The sequence below is a fragment of the Typopeltis vanoorti genome, chromosome 18 (assembly GCF_054136105.1).
Source record: "Typopeltis vanoorti isolate ZY-2024b chromosome 18, IOZ_Tvanoo_1.0, whole genome shotgun sequence".
Classification (NCBI taxonomy): Eukaryota; Metazoa; Arthropoda; class Arachnida; order Uropygi; family Thelyphonidae; genus Typopeltis; species Typopeltis vanoorti.
In genome coordinates this window covers 55,278,943-55,303,618 of record NC_143566.1, presented here as the reverse complement: position 1 = coordinate 55,303,618, position 24,676 = coordinate 55,278,943, and the positions used below count along the sequence as shown (strand labels likewise).

At 36.6% G+C, this 24,676-nt stretch overlaps 1 protein-coding gene across 1 annotated transcript in view; it reads left to right on the top strand.

Moving 5' to 3' along the window:
* LOC150096677 (disorganized muscle protein 1-like) overlaps positions 1 to 24,676 on the top strand; it is a 310,506-nt gene that overhangs the window by 250,837 nt on the left and 34,993 nt on the right. The window contains exon 5 of the mRNA XM_090408680.1: positions 17,588 to 17,726. Coding sequence (XP_090264806.1) covers positions 17,588 to 17,726 — 139 coding nt within the window. The remainder of the gene's footprint in view (positions 1 to 17,587; positions 17,727 to 24,676) is intronic.

The following is a 24,676-nucleotide window of genomic DNA, read 5'->3' as shown; positions in this document are numbered from 1 at the left end:
ATAGCCAATTTTTCATGAGGTCTACAAAGACCAGCCAAGGAGGGTGACTTGGTTGGTGAGAGTACCCAAAGAGAGGTATGAACAGCAGTTAGCTAATGAAGCCAAAAAGAATAGAATCAAAAGAACTCCCTCCTAGGGAGTTCTTTTGATAAGTAGCTAGCAAAAGAAAGAATGATTATGGAAGGATGACATTGATTGGAAAAAATGGTATAAAGACAGCTGTTGCAGAATGTGTGGTGGAGATACTTAATGAGCAGTTCATAAAGATCTTTCAATCTTGTGAATGTGACTTCATGGAGAGATTGAGAGCAGTTGATGATTGGGAGGAGAGACTGACTGTAAGTGAGCAAGAGGTGTTTGGTGAGTTGAGTAAACTAGATGTAAATAAGGCTGTGGGACTTGATAATATATCACCGCACATTCTGAAGGAATGTGCCAGGGAGTTTACACCTGCCTTGACATATTTTTTTAATACGAATCTTGCACTTGGTCAAGTTCCTAAGGAGTGGAAGGAGGGCCACTTCATAAAGGAGATGGTTGTGCCACTTCATAAAGGAGATGATTGAACTCAAGCATCAAACTATAGTCCTATCTGTGTGTCAGGTTTTGTGGTTAAGTTGTTGGAGAAGCTTGTGAGAACTAGGATCCAGAGTTGGGTTGACAACAATGGTATTATCTTTGATGGACAGCATGGATTTGCTAAAGGGAGGTCATGTTTTAGTAATCTACTTACTTATTACAATAAAGTGGTGACTGCTACCTTGGACAGAGGAGAAGGTTACACAATAATATACTTGGATTTCGCAAAGGCTTTTGATAGAGTACCTCATGATAGGTTGAAAGTCAAACCAGAGTGGATGGGGTTAGATATTAGATTAGTGCATTGGAGACAGGCTATCTGATAGGTATCAACAAGTTGTGTAACGGGGTGTGATATCCAGGAAAAGGAAAGTCACTAGTGGAGTGCCTCACGGGTCTGTTTTAGGGCCATTACTGTTTATCTTGTATATTAATGATATTGGTGAAGATTTGGATGGAGATATTCAGTTGTTTGCAGATGATGCAAAGTTGGGCTGAACCATAAAGAGTAGTGAAGATGTTGTGGCCTTGCAAGAAGACTTGTATAAATTGAGTGATTGGGCACGGAAATGGGGATGTGAGTTCATTGTTGCAAAATGTAAGGTTTTAACATTTGGAAAACAAAGATGGGATGCAGAATTTATGCTTGGTGAGAATATATTGTTGGAGTTAGAGGAAATAAGAAATCTGGGGGTGATAGTGGATAAGGATCTAAAATTTAGTGGACACATCGCCAAAATTATGAAGACAACACAAAGGCTTCTGGGAATGATGCAGAGGACACTGATGTTTAGAAGTAGGGAGATTCTTGTTCCATTGTATAAGGCTTTGATTAAGCCACACATGGACTATTGTGCCAAGATTTGGTCACCGGGTTTTCAGAAGGATGAAGAGATGTTGGAATGGGTCCAAAGGTGACTGACTGAGGTTGTTTCTGACCTCTGGAATGTCGAGTATGAGGAAAGATTGAGAAGATGTAATTTGCAGAGTCTGGTGGACAGGAGGAAGAGGGGGGAAATATGATAGAGACCTACAAGTTGGTAAGGGGTTGTTATAGGATCAATGGTGGAGAAGTTCTACAGAGAATAGTGGGAGATCAGGGGAGAACCAGAGGTCATCCCTGGAAACTGTATAAAGAGGGTGTGAGTAGGGGAGTAATAGGCAGGTTTTTTTCATGCAGAGTTGTGAATGATTGGAATTCCTTGCCTGAGAGTGTGGTGTCTGCAAGGAGTTTGAGTGTGTTTAAGACATGGTATGATGAGATGTGTGTGTGATAAAAGGACCTCCCAGATGAATCTTTGACTTCATCAGGTTCTGGGGTAATTTTTTTCTTTTTTAACATTTTATTATGTCTCAGATAAATTACATACATAGATACAGTAATAATTATATATACATATACATATTTATAATATTTATAATATATTAGAATTGTGAATAACAGATACTTGTGATTTTTTTTTTTATAATAATAGTTTATTATCTCTCAAATAATTACATGAATATACTAAAATTTAGGTAACAATGCAGATTTTTTCCTCCAAAATGGTTCAGTAAAAATTGTAATTACTGGTAATATCATTATCATTTGCAGAATTTCTCATTGACACAAGACTAAAAAGCATGTATTATTACCATTATTAATAACCATAGTAATACTTTACATTTAATAACTCACAAGTTAAACAATATTACTTATGTTGCAGTTTACATAATAATAAATTTTTTTAAATTTAAATATGTAAATTAAATATATAATTTTAAATTTAAATATATAACTGAAGTATTACTATCACATTTTCTGTTTACTGCAAGTATTCATTACAGAATGTTAGGTAAATAATGTCAGATAAATACTACTACTGGATGTAACTCAACTGCATCCTGGAAGCTTTGTAATTAGGTTATCTGAGGATGACACTGGTTATATATTTATATATTTTATTGATTTGGTTGCTGTGTTGGAAGTAGACAGTTGTTTGGGAGGTCAAATGAGTGACCTGAAAGGTCTGATCAAAGTGAAATTGCCGATATATCCTGTGTTATTGCATCTGCGTTGATGGTTCACATTCTTTTTTATTGTGGTCTTCTTTTTGAGCTAATTAGGAGGCTTTTTTTTTTTTTCCACAGTGGCAGCCTTTCTATGTCTTCTGAGCTTTTAATTGGTATCGGCTTTGAAGTTTGTGACTTCCTTATGAATATCTTGGCATATCTGGTCCACAAAAATTGGTAATTTTTTTCCATTTTAGCTTTTCTTGCTTGGTACAACAGATTCTGGTTGAACGGTGTTAAATATTCAGATAGGAAGATTGGTGTATTGTCTTGCTGTGCGTTCAAGCTCTTGGCAACTTGGCAATAGTACGCACTTTCATTCCTCGCGTGTTACATCGGATTTATATTTATGTTGCCCGGTTGTTTCTGAAAAGCCAGCATATTTTAAGTGTAGAATTCTACTGCATTTCGTACAAGTTATATTATTTCTGTCGGACGATAAATCCTCCAGGCATGTGATACACTTCATGACTCATCTTTCTTCCCTTAGGCAGTATGACGTGATTGTAAAGATGGCGACATCCTTTGTTCTTTGCTCGTTGTTGCCCACAGTCCTCTCTGCTCACTTTTCAATACTTCAAAATTTGGTTTCTTCTTAGCCGATCTCGTTGCATTTTTTATCACTGTCTTCAGCGTGATAAGTAGGGTTACTTGGGAGCCCTTTCAACTTAAAAGAGGAGTTGGAACCACTTTCCAATAATAATAATAATAATAATAATAATATATGCCCCAATAATGCTATTCTTGTGACTTTATATATCTTGCTATATCTTCACCATTAATTAGTTGTTCAAGTTCATTATTTGTTCTACTTTTCCACAACCCATTTTCTTCTTTTATTGGTCCATATATCTTCTTTAATATTTTCCTTTCAAAGATTCTCAATCTATCTATATCATTTTGTGTTAATGGCCATGTTTCACATACATATGTTGTTACAGGTCTTATAATTGTTTTGTAAAGTTTTAATTTAGAATTACGATTAAGAATCTTATTACTCATTAATTTTTATAACACTCATTTCCGGCATTGATTCTAGTATTAATTTCTTTGGATATATTATTGTTTGTGGTTTAATGAATCTAAATATTTAAAATTATCTACAACTTCAAAACTGGATTCACCTATATAATATCTTGTAAGGTTTTTATTTATGGTCTTTCCACATTGTATATATTTAGTTTTCTGTTCATTAATTTGTAATCCAACTTTTTTTAGCATTTCTATTAAGTTCTTCAAATTTCTGTTCTAAATCTTTTCTCCTACAACTTATTATTGCTATATCGTCTGCATATGCACATATTTGTATTAATTTATTATTAATAAATTCTCTCATATTTAACTTTCTCATTATTGCTTCAAGTATCAAATTAAATAAACTTGCTGAAAGTACATCTCCTTGTCTTACTCCACAGTTTATTTCAAAGGGGGTCTGTTAATTCCCCTTGTATTTTAACTACTGCTTTGGATCCTTCTAATGTAATTTTAATTAATCTAATTAGTTTTCTTGGTATTCCCAGTGATTTCAAGCTATGTGTCATTTCTTGTCTATTTAATTTGTCTATTTAATTTATCAAATGCTTCTTAGAAATCAATATATAAATTATGAAGCTCTATATCATATTCTAAGCATTTACCATATATATTTTGTAGCATAAATATATTATCTATTGCGGATCTTCCTGAAACCACAGTGGTACTCTCCTGTTATTGTTTCTATATACGGTTCTATTCTTTTATACAATCATACTTGATAAGATTTTGTATGTCACATTCAGTAACGCAATTCCTGTAATTCCTCTACAGTTCTGACAATTCATCTTATCTCCTTTTTTATATATTGATTGGATTATTCCAATTTTCCAATTATTTGGCATTTTTCTTCTTTCCATGTATCTAATATAAAATAATAAATTTCTTTCCATAAGATTTCACCTGCAATCTTTATAAGTTCTCCTATTATCCCATCTACTCCTGGTGCTTTAAAACTTTTAATTTGTTTTATTATTTCACTATTTCTTTATAAGTTGGTTTTTGAATTCTTTCTTCTATATTTCTACAGTTATTTTGATCTTCATATTCCTTATTTTCTTCTGCTGTCATCATAAATAGTTCCTTAAAATATTCCTTCTGTCTTTCTTTAACTAATTCTTTCTCAGTTAATACTTTCCCTTCTTTATCCTTACATCCTATCATTCTACTTCTTCTTGTTCTTCTCCCTACTACATATTAGACCTACTGGCCTGTTACAGAGCTGATTTGAGCTCTTCTAACTAGAATTTTTATAGAATTTTCTAGTTTCTCTTTTCTCATTATCTGCACTATTTGTTCAAATTTCTTCTCTATCATTTCTTTCTCTTTCTTTTTACAAATTTTATTCTTTTCTCTTCATATTCTTCTCTATTATTTCTTGTGTTTCTTTGTAAATACCTTTTTCCTTGCTTTGTTTTTCAGTTCAATTATTTCCTTACATTCTTCATCAAACTATTCATTTCTGCTTTTCCTATACCATCCTATTTCTTCTTCAGCTGCATTTATGATTGTTTGTTGGATTAAATTCCATTTTTCTTCTATATTCTTTCCTTTTTCTATTGTTTTAATATTATCTTTTATTTTCTTCTGATATTTATCAATTATTTCTCTATTTTGGAATGCTTCAGTGTTCCATTTCTTTATCTTGAGGATATCTCTATACCTATAGCAATACCTAATGTGAGAATTGAAGCTAAAGAATCAGAGGTATTAAATATATTGCGAAACTTAAATGCAAACACTGCGGTAGGCTTAGATGGAATATCAGCTCGGGTGTTGCGTGAATGTGCAAATGAATTGTCAACCCCTCTTACCTGGATATTTAATTTAAGTTTGAACTCTGGTATGGTCCCTAGGGAGTGGAAGTTAGGCAAAGTGGTTCCTTTGCATAAGGGTGGCTCTAAAACTGCAGTATTGAATTACAGACCAATCACCATCTCAGGAGTAGTGGTAAAAGTATTGGAAAAGTTGGTTAAAGACAAAATTCAAGAATGGGTGGATCAGGATATGATACTCTATAGAGGCCAACATGGTTTTGTTAAAGGTAGATCCTGCCTTAGCAATCTATTAACTATCCATAATAGAATAACATCAGAGTTGGACAAAGGAACTGGCTACACAGTGGTACTTCTGGATTTTGCTAAGGCTTTTGACAGGATACCCCATAGAACACTGTTACGCAAATTGGAGCAGATGGGAATGGATATTAAATTGGTGATATGGATAGGAGAATGGCTCAGGGAGAGATACCATAAGGTGGTGTATGGAGGAGCCGAGTCCAGAATGAGGCAGGTGACCAGTGGTGTGCCTCAGGGCTCTGTGCTTGGGCCAATGTTGTTTAATTTGTATATAAATGATATAGGAAACGGCTTAAAGGGAGATATTCAGTTGTTTGCTGATGATGCAAAGTTGTGTAGTGCAATAAAAAATCAAGCTGATGTTGAAAGTTTGCAGGAGGATTTAAATAAGCTGGTAAAATGGGCAAAAGAAAATGGATGTCAGTTCAATGTGGAAAAGTGTAAAGTCTTGCATTTTGGGATTAAAAGATTACCAGCTGTGTACTACATAGATGGAAAGGTACTCCAAGAGATTGATGAGGCTAGGGACTTAGGGGTATTGGTAGATAAGGAGATGAAGTTCAGAGGACACATTGCTAAGGTGTCCAAGATTGCACATAGGATTACTTGGTTGTTGAGGAACACACTGACATCCAGAGATAAAGAGGTTATTATTCCCCTTTATAAAGCATTGATACTTCCACATTTGGATTACTGTGCTCAGGTCTGGTCACCTGGATTCCTTGGAGATGAGGAGGCTGTGGAGAGGGTTCAGAGAAGAGTGACCAAGTTGGTGAGTGATATAAAAAATGCTCCCTACATTGATAGATTGAGAGCTTGTGGATTGCAGAGATTGGCTGATAGGCGAAGAAGAGGGGATATGATAGAAACATTCAAATTACTAAAAGGTTTTTATAGGATTGATGCAGGGGAAATGTTTCAGCTGTGTGATAGTGATGGAAGAACAAGAGGTCATCTCTGGAAATTAAAGAAGAGTGTGGTTAACAAAGGTGTCAGAACAAGGTTTTTTGCCTGGAGGGTGGTGAATGAGTGGAATTCATTGCCTGACTTTGTTGTGAGCTCTTCATCTGTAAATGAATTCAAGAAGAGATATGACAGATATTGTTTTGCTAGTTTGGGTCTCCCGCGATGAGTCTACTGACTCCATGGAGATACCCGTAATAATAATAATAATAATAATAATCTTTTCAGTTTTCTTTTGGTCTACATTTGATATTCTATATATAAATTTAATTTTAACTAACATATGATCAGATTCACAATTTGCTCCTCTATATGCTTATACATCGTTAACTGAATTTGCCTATCTTTTTGAAATCAGGACGTGATCTGCTTGATTACATTCTTTGATTATTGGAATAATCCAGGTCCCGAAATGTATCTTCTTATGTTGAAAACATGTACTCGTTATTCTAAGTTTATTTGATATTGCTAATTATTATTATTATTATTATTATTATTATTATTATTATTATTATTTTTGACACCTCCAGGGAGTCCAAAGACTCATCGAGGGAGAGTGTGCCGACAGCATCGAACGATTGGTCCCCTTCCAACTAGTAACCGCGCTCAAACTAACTTAACTGAGCCATTATTAGCAGAGGCTCTACCAATCGACCAACCTTCGCCGGCAATTGTATAAGTCTATTTCCATTTTCACTGGTTTCTTCATGTAAACTTTACTTTCCAATTACTTTATTAAATATAGCTTCTTTCCCTATTTTTGCATCAAGATCTTAATATTATCATGGCATCATTTTTATTTATTTTTTCACATGTTTCTTGTAAATCCTTGTAAAATTGATCTATCACAATCTTATCAGCATTTTCAGTTGGGGCATATGCATTAATAAAAGTGCTATTATGGAATCTCCCTTTAATTCAAACCTTACAAATTCTTTCATTTATTGGCATGAATCCTAAAATTGAATTTATTATCTTTTTTCTAACAATAAATCCTACTCCATAATTACCTTGTTCTTCAGCACTTCTATAATACATAATATAATATTTTTTATTTATTCTTCCTTTTCCTCTCCATCTTATCTCCTGTAATGCTGTAATGTCCAATTCATATTTCTTTAACTCTTATGCTATACATTGCACCTTCAATATCTGTAACACTGTTCTGACATTCCATGTTCCAAAATTCATTAATCTTTTCCTTTTCATGTGTTGTTTCCTTGAAGTCAGTCTGGCTGTCAATTGTTTAGCTTTCTTAACAAGAGATTTTTTACAGGAATGGGTTGTTAGCCCAATGCCAAATCCCCAACCTGGAGGAACAGGCCTCCAAATTTTTGTCCCCTGGAGGTAGGGTGCCCCAGCTATCCTCCCCAGGTATGATATGCAAATAATAACTTGCATATCATAATATTCGAATTATTATTATTATTATTATTATTATGATTATTATTATTATCTGAACTCCATACAGTAAAAGACTCATTGTGGAAGGTCTATACCAGGCATGGGCAACCTTTCCTAGTTCGGGGGGCCAAATTAGCATTCTGTCTCCGAGTCAAGGGCCGGACCAAATTATTAAATAAAATAAATTAATATTAAATGAATTAAAACAAGTTGCTACTTCATATTTTGTTTATTTATAATATAATGCTTTGGTATAAAGCTCCACATAAATTTTATAATATAATGAACGACATAACAATTTAATGTGAAGATTGGCCTTGTACTTCAACTATGAGACTATCAATATTGATGTTAATATTACTTAAGGATAATCGCATAGAATTTTCAAGGTTTTCATCCGTTATTCTTGTCTGAATTTTTGATTTATTGTATTTCATCCTCGAAAAAAACTGTTCACATATATATGTGCTGCTGAAAAGACAAATGATTTTTCTTGAAAAGGCACGTAAATTTGTATATATTTCTTCCACCAAATAAAATTTATAAAAATCCGTCAAAGCAATGTTGTAAATTAAATTGTGATTTTAGCACTAAATCCGCCTGTAGCTCAATAAGTTCCATCTGTAAGTTTTCTGGCACATTATTTACATCAGCATCCATCGGACGAGCAAATATAGCGAATGTGGAGTCTTTGTTTTTGAAGTCAGCAAACCTTGTATCAAATTGCTCTATTAGTGCTTTCAGTTCATCTCCATAACAATTATAAGGGATATTTGAATGAGTTGCTAGAGTAGGAAAACGATAACAATTTTTAGCTCTTATCTGACTTTCCAACAGTCTTAGTTTATTACAAAAAGCTTTGACATGTCCATGCAGTTCATGAACCAATTGTCCTTGTTTTTGCAATTTAAGATGCAGTTGATTTAGGTATCCGGTGAAAACTACAAGGAATGCTAAATCACACACCCACTCACCATCTTTTAAAATTTAAAAATCTTTTACCAAGTAAAAGATTTTTAAATTTTAAAATATAAAAAGTTTATAAAAAAATATAAAAATATTAAAATTTTAAACAGATAAAATGTTAAAATCGTATTAACATTTTACCTTTACTCAACCACCTCACTTCACAATAATAAGACACATCTTCATAATCCTAAAATAGGTCTGCCACATACTCCTCCTTAAATTGGCGGTGATTAAGTGCACATGACTTGATAAAGTTAATACTGGCTACTACAACTTCCATAACATTTGTAAATTTAATCGATTTTGTACACAGATTTCGTTGGTGGATAATGCAGTGAAAATTTGTTAAATTTTCTGGATGGATCTGTAGTTCTATTGCTCTTTCATGAACTATTCCAATAAATCCCTTCTGTGCACCATTGCAGGGACTCCATCAGTGCATATGCCAGACAGTGAACTCCATTAAGCCCAAATCTCTTAAAGACTGTGTTAACTGTTTCAAATATATCTTCACCGGTAGTTGTTCCTTTTAACGGCCGAAGCGCCAATAATTCTTCTGTGATGTTGAAATCCGTATCAACTCCTTGAATAAATATTGCTAGTTGTGCTGTATCGGAGGCATCGGTGCTGTCATCCAAAGCAATTGAAAATGTTTCCAATCTAGCAATCTTCTCTTTTAAACTTTTTTTGATATCATCAGCCATAATTTCTATCCATCGGACAACAGTACGTCTCGACAAATGAATATTCTCGAAGTCTTTTTTCTTTTCAGGACATATTATACTTGCAACATCCAGCAGACATTCTTTGATAAATTCTCCTTCACCAAATGACTTAGAATGCTTAGTGATTTTTTCGCTTACCACAAAGCTGGCTTTGTCAATGCTGTGGTGCTGCATTCTTTGCTTGTTGAACATTTGCTTCTGGGTATCCAAGTTCTTCAACTTCTGTATTTCATCTTTTCGTAGTTGTCCATCAATTTTTGGGTGATCTGCATGTCTCAAAGTAAAGTGTCTCTTCAAGTTGTATTCTTTGTTGACGGATATGGATTCGTTATCAGCAAACATACAGGCAAACCTTTATTCAGAATAAAATAATAATCCTCCGTCCAGTTGTCTTGAAATTGATGATTCTCTGCATTTACTTTTCTTTTTTTTTGCAATAACCCCTGACATTGTCTGGAATTTATAAGTGATATTCAGAACTGTCAAACAAAACTGTCTTCTACACTGCAGGCACTGAACAGAACACAACATCAATGTAGGCACTGAACAAAGCACGATACCAATGCAAATACTGAACTGACACGTTGTAACACGTTCACACACGACGCTAGTCAAAGTGAGAAAGAGACCTTGGTTGGAAAAAACATAGTATGTTTTGTGCAAGTCATATGACGTCAGCTTAATGTGAGTTAGTAGAACACCATGTTTTCTCCCACCATGAATCAGACAAACTTTGCTGAAATAGATTAGGGCCGGATCAAAAGAAGTAGAGGGCAGGATCTGGCCCACGGGCTGGGGGTTGCCCATATGTGGTCTATACTCTCATGCCAAAAGATCATTGACCTGTGCCTTGAACCCATTCACAGTTTCTGCACTCACTACACTTTCAGGCAATGCATTCCACTTACCAATTACTCTTGATGCAAAGAACTTATTTCTCACTCCACTGCTCACACCCTCCTTATACAGTATATATAGATGACCTCTAGTTCTACTCTTTCTGTCCTCTACTTTATGAAATATCTTCTCCATATTAATCTGGCAACAACTCCCTCACCAACTTATATGACTCAGTCATATCCCCTCTTCTTCTTCTATTCACAAGGCTCTGTAAGTTGCATTCCTTCAATCTCTCCTCGTATCTGACATCCCTTAGTCCTGACACCAACTTAGTAAACTTTCTCTGAACTTACTCCAATACATCCTCATTCCCCTGAAAACCAGGTGACCAAATCTGTATGTGGCCTGATTAAAGACTTATAACCTGTTTGCCTCTGCATGTCAATCTCCTCCTCATTATTGCCATAATCTATTGGGATATTATTAAATCTTAGCGATGTGACTGCTAAACTTCAAGTCTCTGTCCACCATCACTCCAAGATCTCTCATCTCCTCCACCTCATGCAAAATTTCTCCATTAATTGTATCCTCTGCATCCCAACCTTGGCTACCAGATTTCAAGACTTTGCAGTTTGCAACATTAAACTGATAGCTGCAATCATTTTCCCACTCACATAGTCTATTCAGATCCTCCTGCAAGTCCACAACTTCTGCTCCACTTTTCATAGCCCTTCCCAACTTTACATCATAAGTGAACATCTGCATATCAATAGTTAAGCTGGTCCCAATGTCATTAACCTACAAGTTAAACAATAATGGTCCCAAAACAGTCCTTTTTCGGATACCATTTCGGAAACTCCTCCATACACAGCCTGTTGATATTAGTCCAACAACCAGTCAGCTATTCATCTTACTAGGCTGTTATCTAACTGTTTCAGTTCAGCTACTAGCTTGTCATGTGGTAGGCTATCAAAGGCCTTTGAAAAATCCAAGTCCACTGCCATATATGCAAATGATTGCACTCTTTTATTGATTGAGTTTGTCACCTTGTTGTAATATATATGCAGATTGCTGAAACATGACCTCTCCTTAACAAACCCATGCTGACCATCATAAAGAATACTGCTATTATCAACCTGCTTCTGAATCCCAGTCCTCACCACTTCTCTAATCCCTTAACAACAACCCCATACATACACAGATTGGCCTATCATTTGTAGCCTTATCTTATCCCCCCTCCCCCCTTTGCGAAGTGGAATAATTTTTTCCTACCTTCTATTCCTTTGGGACTCACCCTGTCACAGAATTCATGTTAAACAGTTATGCCAAAGGTACCATTAATTCCATAGGGCATCCCCTCAAGATACATGGTGATATGGTCAAATCCTGCTGCTTTATTAATTATTATATTTACGGCTATTTGCCTGCTTCTGTTTGGGAGTGCCCCAGTTTAAATGCCATTGGCTGACTCTTTTCTCACGGATTCTTAGGGCATTGTAGATGTATATTTATCAATAAATATATGTTGCATAGAGGACAAGAAATTTACACATACCTTTTTCTGGGTGTGCGTTGTCCAAACTACTGTGTGTGTGGGGGGGGGGGTTGGCAAGTGGGAGAATTGAAATAACAAATGGAAAAAACCTGGTTTTTTTTGAATAACATATATATACATATATATTATAAGGGATGGGCGGAATGTTTTTTATATATTTATATGAGGTAGGAAAGGGTGAAAGGGGTTGAAAACAGGAACTGATTTTTTGGAGGGGGTTGACGGGGTGCGGTCCATTTCGACTATTCGTGGTCGTCGTCTGAACACATGGAGAAAGTGGATGCTATGTCAGGTCGGGTAGTTTGTTAAGAGGAGTAACATGGGATTTTTCCCAGAAATAATATCCATGCTTTATTAATTATTATTATTGCACACTCCAGGCAGTCAGCAGATTTATCGTGGAGGTTCATCACATTCATTCATTAACACAAGTTTACTAATTCCCCATATACTTCCTGCTCATTCACCATCAGTCTATCCTCTGCCATACATTCTACACTATAGCTTCTCCTGATATTACTTTTCCAAGGATGAAATACACCGATCATTGAATAATTCAGCTATACTATATATTATTATTATTATGTTTATTATTATTATTACATATATGAGGGTAGTCTGAAAAGTTCTCGGCCTAACAATAAAAAAAACAAATTAATAATTTCAAAATTATTTTTATTTTTCAGCATAATCTCCCTTAAGACTAACACATTTATTCCAGAGATGCTACAGTGCCATTTTCCCGTTCCTCTAGTGGTTTCAGTAAGATCTGCAAAATATCCCTCTACAGCTGCAATCACCTTTTGATTCGAAGAAAAACGCTGACCAGCGAGGAAGAGTTTTAGTTTTGGGAAGAGATAGAAATCAGAGAGAGCCAAATCTGGGGTATAGGGTGGATGTTCCAACAATTCGTAGTGCAGATCCCTTAATTTTCCCATTGCAAAATCACCTTTGTGAGCAGGTGTATTCCTGATGAAAGATGATTTTTTTCTTCTGCAAACCAAGACTTTTCTCACAAATTTTTTTCATTTAGTCTGGTTAAAAGATTGGAATAATATTCCCCAGTTATTGTTTTACCCTTTTCTAGATAATTAATAAACAAAATGCCTTTAGCATCCCAAAACACCGATGCCATGATCTTTCCTGCTGATGAACTGGCTTTGTCTTCTTTGGTGCTGAACAACTGGCTTCTGTTCACTGTTTTGATTGTTGTTTGGATTTTGGTTTGTAATGGTGAATCCAAGTCTCATCCATAGTAATAAAGCAACACACAAAATCAGTTTTCTTCTTGTTAAAATGCTCCAAGCACTGTTCAGAGATTTTCATGCGAGAGCATTTTTGATCTGCTGTGAGCAAGCGCGGCACCTCCTTTACATGCCCTCCTTTACATGCTTCCAGAGATAGTTATCTCTCAAGAACTCAAGAAATTGATTTTCCTTATTCGTGAATGCTATCTCCATAATTAACATCACCCATAATAATTACCCTTCCTTTGTTCATTAACACGTTCACTGCCATGCTACTTTGGCATAGTCTGTTCCCGTACGCCAAACAATTTCACTTCTTCAAGGTCAGTACGGTACTCTCGTTGCTGGCGGTCAGCGTCATACGAGTATACTTGTAGTTTTCTTGTGCAGAGCATATACCATCTATCTGCTTGTAGAATTTGTTCTTCCAAGAGAAATACCCAGAGTTAATGGCAAAGGAAAAGAGATCTTAGTAAATGTTTTCTAAGAGAGATAAGGTGTCAGTTAAGGGAATATTGGTAAACAAAGAGGAGATATCAAAGCTTACCAATATGTCTGCATTATTCAAGGTTAAATTTTCTTTGAGGGCTTTAAAGTGGGTTGAGTTTTTTATATTGGAAGTGGACCTTCCGGTGAGGGGGAGGTCAGAGAGTTGGCCAGCTGTTTAGACAGTCTGTAGCAAGGTGCATTGGTGGCATCTACTATAGGCATGAGTGGGGAATTGGGTTTGTGGATTTTTGGTAAACTGTATATTCGGGAAGGACGGGAGCGGAAAGGTTTAAGTTTTATCGTCAGGGGGCCAGGAGGTTACTTTTTTAAGTAAGATTTTTAATTTCTTAACTTGTGTTTTTGTGGGATCGTGTTCTAGTGGGATGTAGGTAACGCGATCGCGGAGGATAATGTTCATTTTACGATTGTATTCACTGGTATTAAGAACGACTGTGGCATTACCTTTATCCGCTCTGGTGATGACGATACTTTTTTCTTTGCATAGTTTCAGGAGAGCCATGCGTTGGGCATACGATAAGTTGCTTTTTGGAGGCAAAGAATGAGCGAGGATGTTGGCTACGTCCGATGGCCAACAACATCAGACTTGACGTAGCCAACAGCCCCCGAATATACGGTTTACCAAAAATCCACAAACCCAATTCCCCACTTAGGCCTATAGTAGATGCCACCAATGCACCTTGCTACAGACTGTCTAAACAGCTGACCAACTCTCTGACCCTCCCCCCTCACCGGAAGGTCCACTTCCTATATAAAAAACTCAACCCACTTTAAAGCCCTCACAGAAAATTTAACCTTGAATAATGCAGACATATTGGTAAGCTTTGATATCTCCTCTTTGTTTACCAATATTCCCTTAACTGACACCTTATCTCTCTTAGAAAACATTTTATCCTCTGACATCTTAGATCTCTTTTCCTTTGCCATTAACTCTGGGTATTTCTCTTGGAAGAACAAAATCTACAAGCAGATAGAGGGAACTGCCATGGGTTCCCCCCCCCTCTCACCCCCCTTGCCAATTTTTCACCCCCAATCAAACCTTCTATATGGCTAAGATATGTAGATGATGTGTTCTCTATTTGGCCTCATGGCCCAGACACGTTAGACTCCTTCCTCAGTCATCTCAATAGCCTACATCCAAGAATCCAGTTTACTATGGAAAAGGAAAAGAACAATTGTTTACCCTTCCTAGACACCTTAGTCACATGCCTACCTAATGATACACTTGCTTTCACTGTATACAGAAAACCCCCCCACACACAGGCAGATACATTCACAAACTCTTCCACCACCACCCCTCGCAACAATATGGCATCATTAAAACTCTTACCAAGAGATCCCACAATCTTTGTTCCAGTGGAACCGCCCTTACTACTGAGCTTAACCACATACATAGCATTTTCCTCTCCAATGGCTACAACGAACACAGTATCAAAAAAAATAATCGGTTCCCCCCCCCATTCCCCGTCCTTCTCGTCAACAAGATTTTAAAAATGCCATCACCATACCCTACATCCGTGGCACATCCGAAAAAATAGCCAAGATGCTAAAAAAGTACAACCTACACACAGCATATAAGCCCTAACGCAAACTTGCTACCCTTATCCATTCTACGAAAGATCAGCTCCCTCCTCTCTCTCTGCCTGGAGTTTACAAAGTACCCTGTTCCTGTAAGCTGGCGTACTTTGGACAGACAAGCAGATCAGCATCCATCCTCCTGGAGGAACACAAGTCTTACATCTATAAACACAACTATGGCCATTCAGGCTTGGCTGACCATGTTTTGGACACCACCCACAGAGTATCATGGAAGAAAACCACCATGCTCCACCACAGCAAATTCAAGAAAGAGAGACATTTCTTAGAAGCAGCAGCAGCTCTCAGAAACCAACCAAATCTTAATAAATACGGTTGCATTAAGCTTCTGAAGATTTGGGAAACACTCATCACCAGAGGTCCCACCTTACATTCCAAGCCACCTACTACCGCCCTTAGAGGGTGCTCCACCTAGATAGGACTTTAGTGTCAGCCACATGGTTGGGCTTAGTATTGTAAGAATTGTGTGTGCATGTTACATTAATTGTTTTTGTAATCCCCGTAGATGTCCTAGTGACTAGAACGAAATACAGGAAGTATTAAATTCTATTTTAATTCTTTTTGAGTGTTGTAAAAAATCCATTAAGCCTCCAACATGAAGTTCTTCAAGGTAAGTACGGTAATCTCGTTGCTGGCGGTAAGCGTCATACTAGTATACTCGTAGCTGGCTTGTGTAGCTAGTTTACCAACTACGAGTATACTCGTAGTTGGCAGCGAACATGTTAATCGAAGTTGTTTATACATTTCTTCATCACCACCCTCCACATTCTCAGGTCTATAGCATTGTCCAACTAAATATGTCTTCCTTTCAACCTCCATGTTACACTGCACTGCTTCATAATCATTTTCACAATTTCCCCCTTTCATGTCTACCTTATATGGACTTAATTCTCCTTCTATCATCAGCAGCATTCTCCCCATGTAAAAGGGCTTCACAAGTTTCTTTGAAAAGGTGTTTATATTTAAAACTGCTTCTATGGAGAAGACGAGCTTCATCCCACTGAATTCTGTGTTTAGTATCGATACTATGTTTTGCCTGACCAGACTTTTGAGGTTTCATGTATTCAATATAATATTAATGTTCATTAATTCTTTTTTCCACATAATGGCCTGTCTGCCCAAAGTATGTCAGATTACATTCACAATCTGGTTTCAGATTACATTCACAAATAAAATCTGAAACCAGCTAATGATAGAGGTGACAGTTTGTCTTTTGTAGATGGCAACTGCTGAGAAATTTTGTTGGTAGGAAAATTTGTGGGAATAAGGTGATACTTCTTCAAAATTTTACCAATGACATTTCATTTCACTAAAGTTAATTACTGTGGTTATCATGTAATTTTGTTGTTTATAGTCATGCCATGGGTACCTTTGAAGATAAGAAAGCATTATTTTTGAAATGTTTTGTACTATGTAAGACAGATCAAAAAGATTAGTTTTGCATGAAAATTCTACTGAAAAGAAACTTGAAATTGGCATGTTGTATACGTTGTGGAATGTATAAAAATGTGTCTGATCACCCAAAGTAGAAGGAACATGTTACAGGGAACATGTTGAGCTACTCCCAGATAAGTAATTTGAGAAAACATAGTCTGGCATGAATGCTAATTGCTGATACAGACATTTCTCTTCAATGACATGGCAATGGAAACACCTATGGTATTTTTTGCAGTTGCTTTCATTAAGAGAAGATTTTCTAGGATGTGATTGATATATGAGGTTTACTAGGTCTCAAGGTGCATTGGTTCTGCCTGCCTAGTTGTATCTTTGGGTCGTGGATGATTGTATTCTTTCTGTATGCTTGTTTCAGTATACATGATCAAAATCACATCTGAGCAATTCATTGATTTCCTTTCTAGGTAAGGCACAAAATTTGCAAATTTTCATAGCTGAATCCATTATCTGGAGGGATGATCCATAAATATTTTTGATATAGCTAAGCAAATAAAATTTTGAAATTCCTACAGTGAAATATTATTTATTATTTTGTAAACTATTTTTCCAAATTTCACATTAATTTCTAATTGTTATTAAATTCAGCTGGAGATGAGGAAGAAGAAGAAGAAGAAGTTGGAAAGCCTGCATTTTTAGGAAAGCCTCTTATCAAACAATCAGACGATGGCACTAAGATAACATTTGAATGTAAACTTACTGCAGATCCAAAACCAACATTACAATGGTAATTAGAATTATAGTAGTGACTTAGGCTTAAATGATTTAAATTATATCAGAATTTGAATACTCTTTTTCCTGCAGTGGTAATTATAGTAAATATTTTAGGTATAGTAACCTTCTGATTATTCAGAATAATGCTAGTTACTAGAAGCATAGAAAATAAAAAAAAAGAAAAGAAATATAAATGATAACAGTTAAACAATGTGTTATGTATTCCAATAAAATCTTTTTTTTTTTTTTCCAAATAAAAGCAAACAGATATTAAGCAAACAAATGAGACATGATTCCATGAACACATAAATTTCTTTTATTTCTTATCCATCTTGAAATAATTAATAGAATTTCCAACAGTTTCTCGAATCACGTGTGCCTGTTTTCTTTCAGCATAATAATGAATAATTTATATTATTACCATTACTACAGTAAAATATATGGAGTCAATAGACTCATCATGGAAGGCCCACTCAATCAGCAACATGTCTTTCATAATGAACTTTAAAGTTATTTATGTCCCCCCTGCATTCACAGTGCACTCTGCAATGCATTCCACTCACCAACAACTCTTCATGTAAAATATCTACTCCTCACACCCTTCTGCACCAGAACTTTATACAACTGTCAGAGATGGTCTCTTGCTCTTTCCACCTAACATCCACTCTTTTTATAATTCCTTCTGTATTAATTTGGTAGAATCCCTTAACTAACTTGAAGGTCTTTTCCATATCTCCTCTTCTCCTCCTAGCTTCAAATGCAATCCACCTTCCCTCAAATGCTCTGCATAACCACATTCCAGAGTCCCAATATCACTGTGGTCATTCGACTTTAGATCCTCTCTAGTGTTTCCACATCACAGTGAAATATGGCTGACCATATTTGAGCACAATAGTCCATGTATGGTGGTACCAGTGCCTTATATAGAGGCACAACCGCCTCCTTATCCCTATGTGTCAATGCACTATTTATTATTACTATTATTATTATTATTATTATTATTAAGAGAGACCTCCAGGGAGTCAGAGACTCATCGAGGGGAGGCCACATATCACACACACACACACACACACACACACACACACACACACACACACACACACACACACACACACACACACACACACACACACCAGCTATCATACTTATTCTTGAATTCATTCACATTGCCTGCACTCACAACATCCAAAGGCAATCCATTCCAACCATGCACCCTCTGAGAGAAAAATCTAGCCCTCACACCCTTCTTGGAGCCTTCATTCTCAGCTTCCAAGGATGTCCTCTCGTCCTTTCCCCATCCTCCATAAATTGAAAAATTCCATCAATTGAAATCCTGTATGACCCTTTCAGAAGTTTGTAAGTTTCAATCATATCACCCCTCATTCTCCTGTTTGCTAGTGTCTGCAGTCTACAAATTCTCAATCTGTCTTCATAATCAGTATTCCACAATCCTAATATCATTTTTAATACTCTCCTTTGTACTCTCTCCAATATGCCAGAATCACAATGGAAACCAGGAGACCAGACCTGCGCACAGTAGTCCAAGTGAGGTCTTATCAAGGCCTTGTGAACAGGCAAAAACATCCTTTTCTTTACATGTGAACATTCGTTTCAGCATTGCAATTATCTTTTGAGTTGTATTTGCAATCTTTACCACATAGCCCCTGAACTTCAACTTCCTATCTATTTACACTCCAAGATCCTTAGCCTCATCAGTTTCTTCTAGCCTAATCCCACCAATATAATATGACATTGGATACTTAATCATGCCGAAGTGAATGACTTTACATTTATTATAACAGAAATACGATTTCACTCCTCACAGAACTTGCAATGTACTCTTGGAGGTTTAGTCCACTGTCAACCATCACTACAAGATCCTGAATCTCATCCATTTCCTCAAGTACAGCTCCACCACCACAGTTCTTACCTTTGGGATGCAGAGATATACTTACTTGTATATCTCTGCACCTCAAAGAGTAGCATCTTATGTTTATTAATATTAAAACTAAAACCACCCACTCATTTGTCCAAGCTAAAAGTCTATTCACAGTCTCTTCCTGTAGTGAATTAACATCAGCAATACCCCTCATAATTCTACCTAACTTTAACATAATGATCAAAAATTTTTTGATCCCCAATCAATCTACATGGAATATCATTAAGAAATTAGTTAAATTTCTTAATGTTCTTGTGATGTTAAATTTCTTCTGTTCTTGTAGGGTCCAAGAACAGAAGCCTGAGATATGCCATTTGTCAGTCATCTTCCTTTTCAGAGACACTGCTCCATTATACTCAAGTTGCTGGTATTGTTCAGAAAGCCAATCTTCAATTCATCTAGTGAATCCATTATCCAGTCCAGTTTTCTGCAGCTTATGCACCAATCTGTCATGTGGTAATCTATCGAATGCCTTTGCAATGTTCAAGAAAATCACTGTATACAAATCTCCCTTACCAACTCATTCATAACCTTATCTTAAAATGTAAGCATGTTTCTGAAATGAGACCTGTTCATCACAGACCTTTGCTGACCATCATAGAGAATCTTTTTATCCATCAATCCAATCTTGTATTCTGTTCCTAACTAGTCTCTCCAACACTTTGACCACAACTGCAAATATACAGTTGGTCTATATTTGGAAACTTCTGTTCTAGAACTGTGCTTGTGGAGAGGTACTATTTTGCCTTCTTTCCACTCCTTAGGAAATTTCCCCACTGCAAGACTTTCATTAAATAACCAGATCAAGAGTATGGCTAATTCTTTTGAACATTTTTAAAAATATATGGTGATATGTCATCCATTCATGCAGCCATTGATACACTTCTGATTCTTTCACCTTTAATTTGATTAATACTTGCTTCCCTTCTACATTTTGCACAGCATCATTCACACTAGTATGATATACACTGGTAAATATTCCTTAAATAATTCCACTATATCATCTGATATTGTTACTTGGCTACTATAACTATTTGCCAGTGTCAGTAGGCTATGATTGTTTTCCTCTTGCTTGCAACATAGCAGAAAAATTCTCTTGAATTATCTGAGACTTCACTGGCCAATCTTTTACATTTTCTCATATTCTACATTTTCTTTTTTAACTATGCTTGTCACTTTTCTGACCTGCAATTTACATTCTATATGCATCTGTTCACTACAAACTGTCTTTTATCTCCCCCCATAACAACTTCTTTTGCTGCACTGTGCACTTGATTTTATTCTCTCACTCCTGCTCTATTTATTCACTCTAAAATGTATGCAATCATGCATTGTTTGTGAGTTACTTCCTTACAGTGGCGAATTCTCCATGCTTGCTATGCTTGTTGCGCAAGCTCATTAACTGAGAAAGAAGTAATATTTATTTGTTAATAAATGCATGCATTTATAAGCATTTCATTTAGGCTTTTATTTTTGTAGACAGAAGACGTCTTAAGCTTGCATGGCAATAATTGAGCTTTGCATTGTGTATCGAAGGCCGATGCTTGCTCATCTAGTCAAAGCTACTTTGGCTTGCTCGGTTGCCGGAGCTTCCAGGTCCTCGCAGCAGCACTGTGATTCATGCGCGCATATAGCCATTTCTGCTCCCATCACGTTGTCTTAAACATAAGGCCATACGCAGTCAAAGTAGCTCTAGCCAGTTGAGCTTCAGCCAGCCTTTACAAGTGTGCATGTTGCTTGGGAAAATTAAGTTACAACCAACTTTTTATGACGATATTATTGACCAGTTCATAAAGAATAACCATAAGGTAGAATTTGTATTCAAGTAGCTAAACTGAAAAAGATAGAATATCATTTGTAAAATAAATGTTGTATTTGTAAGATTAAATGTACATAAATTTCTAAATATATAGTTTTAAATGGTTAGTAATGCCAGCCTGGCTGGCCGAGTGGTTAGCGTATCTGCTCCCTAGCCAAAAGGCTGTGAGTTTGAATCCCGCCATGGGCATGGATGTTTGCGATTGTCTGTGGAAATACCAGTGGTGGTGGTTGACGATAGATGGCGATGGTGTAGTTGCGGTCAGTTGGTGAATTGTGAAGTAGTGGAGACAGAGTGTAGAGTAGATGCCCTCCCTCGATGAGTCTTTGGACTCCCTGGAGGTGACAAATAATAATAATATAATAATAATAATAATTCATTATTCCGCTAATCAGATTTTAATCACACCTCTCACTCCTACAAGAGCAAGCGTGAATTTCAAGACCAGCATTCGCCCCTGCTGCCTTATCATTTCCCATGCACTGTTACACTTTTTCTGTACAACTCATCAAACCAATGTATTGATGCTAGTTGACTATAGAGTTCTCATAATCACCCACCTTATAGTTCCTGGCATATATACCTTCTTGATAACAAACTTTTCCTGTTTAACTGCCTTTCAAACCAATACCTTGTGATCACTCTCATCAACAGGTAGTTGATACCTCATTAACAACCAAATCCTGTGAGAATCTCACCAAATCCAATGCCCAAAACTTTGTGTTGCTTCTATCCCACAGACACTCAACAGATTCACCTTCCTTGTGAATCTGTTGAGTGTCTGTTTTTTCATTCCACATGCCTATATTTAAAATTTCCCATTAAGATCACCGTCCTTTTATTGCAGAATTTATTTGTCTAGACATTTCACATTCAATGCTCTCCACATTCCTAGGCCTATAACATCGTATTACGAGGGTGGTCTGAAAAGTACTTGGCCTAACAATGAAAAAGCAAATTTATAATTTCAAAATTATTTTTATTTTTCAACATAATCTCCCTTAAGACCAATACATTTATTCCAGCAATGCTCCAGCGCCATTATCTTGTCCTTCTAGTGGTTTAGTAAGATGTGCAAAATACCCCCTCTACAGCTGCAGTCACCTCTTGATTTGAAGAAATACTCTGACTAGCAAGGAAGAGTTTTAGTTTTGGGAAGAGATAGAAGTCAGAGGGAGACAAATCTGGGAAATAGGGTGGATGTTCCAACAATTTATAGTGCAGATCCCTTAATTTTCCCATTGCCATAACATCTCTGTGGGCAGGTGCATTGTCCTGAGAAAGATGATTTTTTTCTTCTGCAAACCTGCTCTTTTCTCAAGAATTTTTTCATCTAGTCTAGTTAAAAGATTGGAATAATATTCCCCAGGTATTGCTTTACCCTTTTCAAGATAATTAATAAACAATAAACTTTAGCATCCAAAATACCAATGTCATGCCCTTTCCTGCTGATGGAACTGACTTTGTCTTCTTTGGTGCTGAGCACCAAAGAAGACAAAGTCGGTTTCTGTCCACAGTTTTGACTGCTGTTTGGATTCTGGTGTGCAATGATGAATCCAAGTCTCATCCATAGTAATAAATCAATGCACAAAATCAATTTTATTCTTGATAAAGCGTTTCAATCTCTGTTCAGAGATTTTCATGTGAGTGCATTTTTGATCTGCTGTGAGTAAGGTCAGCACCCATTTTGCACAAAGCTTTTTCATGTGCAATTCCTCATGCAAAATATATCCTACACATTCTTTTGAAATGCTTATACTCTCAGCAATTTCACGCACTTTGACTCACCCATCATCCAATACCACATCGTGCACTTGATCGATGATTTCTGGTGTTGTTACACTTTTTGGACGTCCTTCACCTTGATCATCTTCAAGGCTGGTACAGCAATGTTTAAACTTGGCAGCCCATTTCTTAATTGTCAAAAATAAAGGAGAAGAGAACCCCTACACTTTTATGAACTTTGAATGAATTTCTTTTGGCATTAAGAATAAGAATAAGCTAGATAAGCTAGATAGATGGGCAAATGAATGAGAATGTCGGTTTAATGCATCAAAATGTGAGGTTTTGAGGTTTGGGAAACATCAATGGGACACTGCATACTCTATTGGAGGTGTTATACTGGAGGAAGTAGTGTAGACAAGAGATCTGGGGTTGATGATTGATGGAAACCTGAAATTTAGGGGACATATTGCAAAGGTGGTGAAGTTAACATAGAGAATTGCTGCAATAATGAGAAGGACGCTGATCTACAGAGATAAAACAGTTATCATTCCGTTGTATAAGACCCTGATCAGACCACACTTGGACTATTGTTCTCAGATTTGGTCCCCAGGATTTGAAGGGGATAAATTAACTGTTGAAAGGGTACAATGGCAGATAACAAAGATGGTTTCAGGACTGTACAATGATAGTTATGAGGATCGGCTGAGGAAATGTGGACCGCAGAGTTTGGTTGATAGAAGAAGGAGAGGTGGTCACAGGGTTGACACTGGGGAGTTCTTTCGTTTGGTTGAACAGCAGGAAGGAGTGATGACAAGAGGTCATCCCTGGAAGTTATGAAAGGAAACTGTGAGCAAGAGGGTAATGAGTGGTTTCTTTGCATGGAGAGGTGGTTGAACCATGGAATGCATTGCCTGATTGAGTGGTGAGAGCGAGAACGGTCACTAAGTTTAAGGAGTAGTATGATAGACTTTGTGTTTCTTAGGGGGGACCTCCCCTTGATGAGTCTTTTGACTCCACGGAGGCCTGAATAATAATAATAATAATAATTAAACCTGGCCTGGTTGGCCGACCTGGCTCGCCGGTCGGCCAAGCAGGTTTGTTGTTTTCTGAAATGGCACAGAGTCAAGAAGTTAATGTAGTAAATGAACAGAGTCTACTTATGAAGCAGGATAGCACAAATCAGCAGATTGTCTGGCAGGAGGAAGATGGATGTGAGGTTCCTTTTCTGTTGATAAACTTTCCTTTTCTGAGACATTCTCCATCATACACAGCTTGATGGTATTGTTCAGAAAGCCAATCTTCCATCCATCTATCGAGCCTGTTATTCAATCCCATCTTCTGCCGCTAATACACCAACTTGTCATGTGCTAATCTATAAAATGGCTTTGCAACACATTGCAACACATTAACAACACATTACCAGAATGTGTTGTTAATGCAAGGAGTGTTAAGGATTTTAAGATTCTATATAAATATGTTG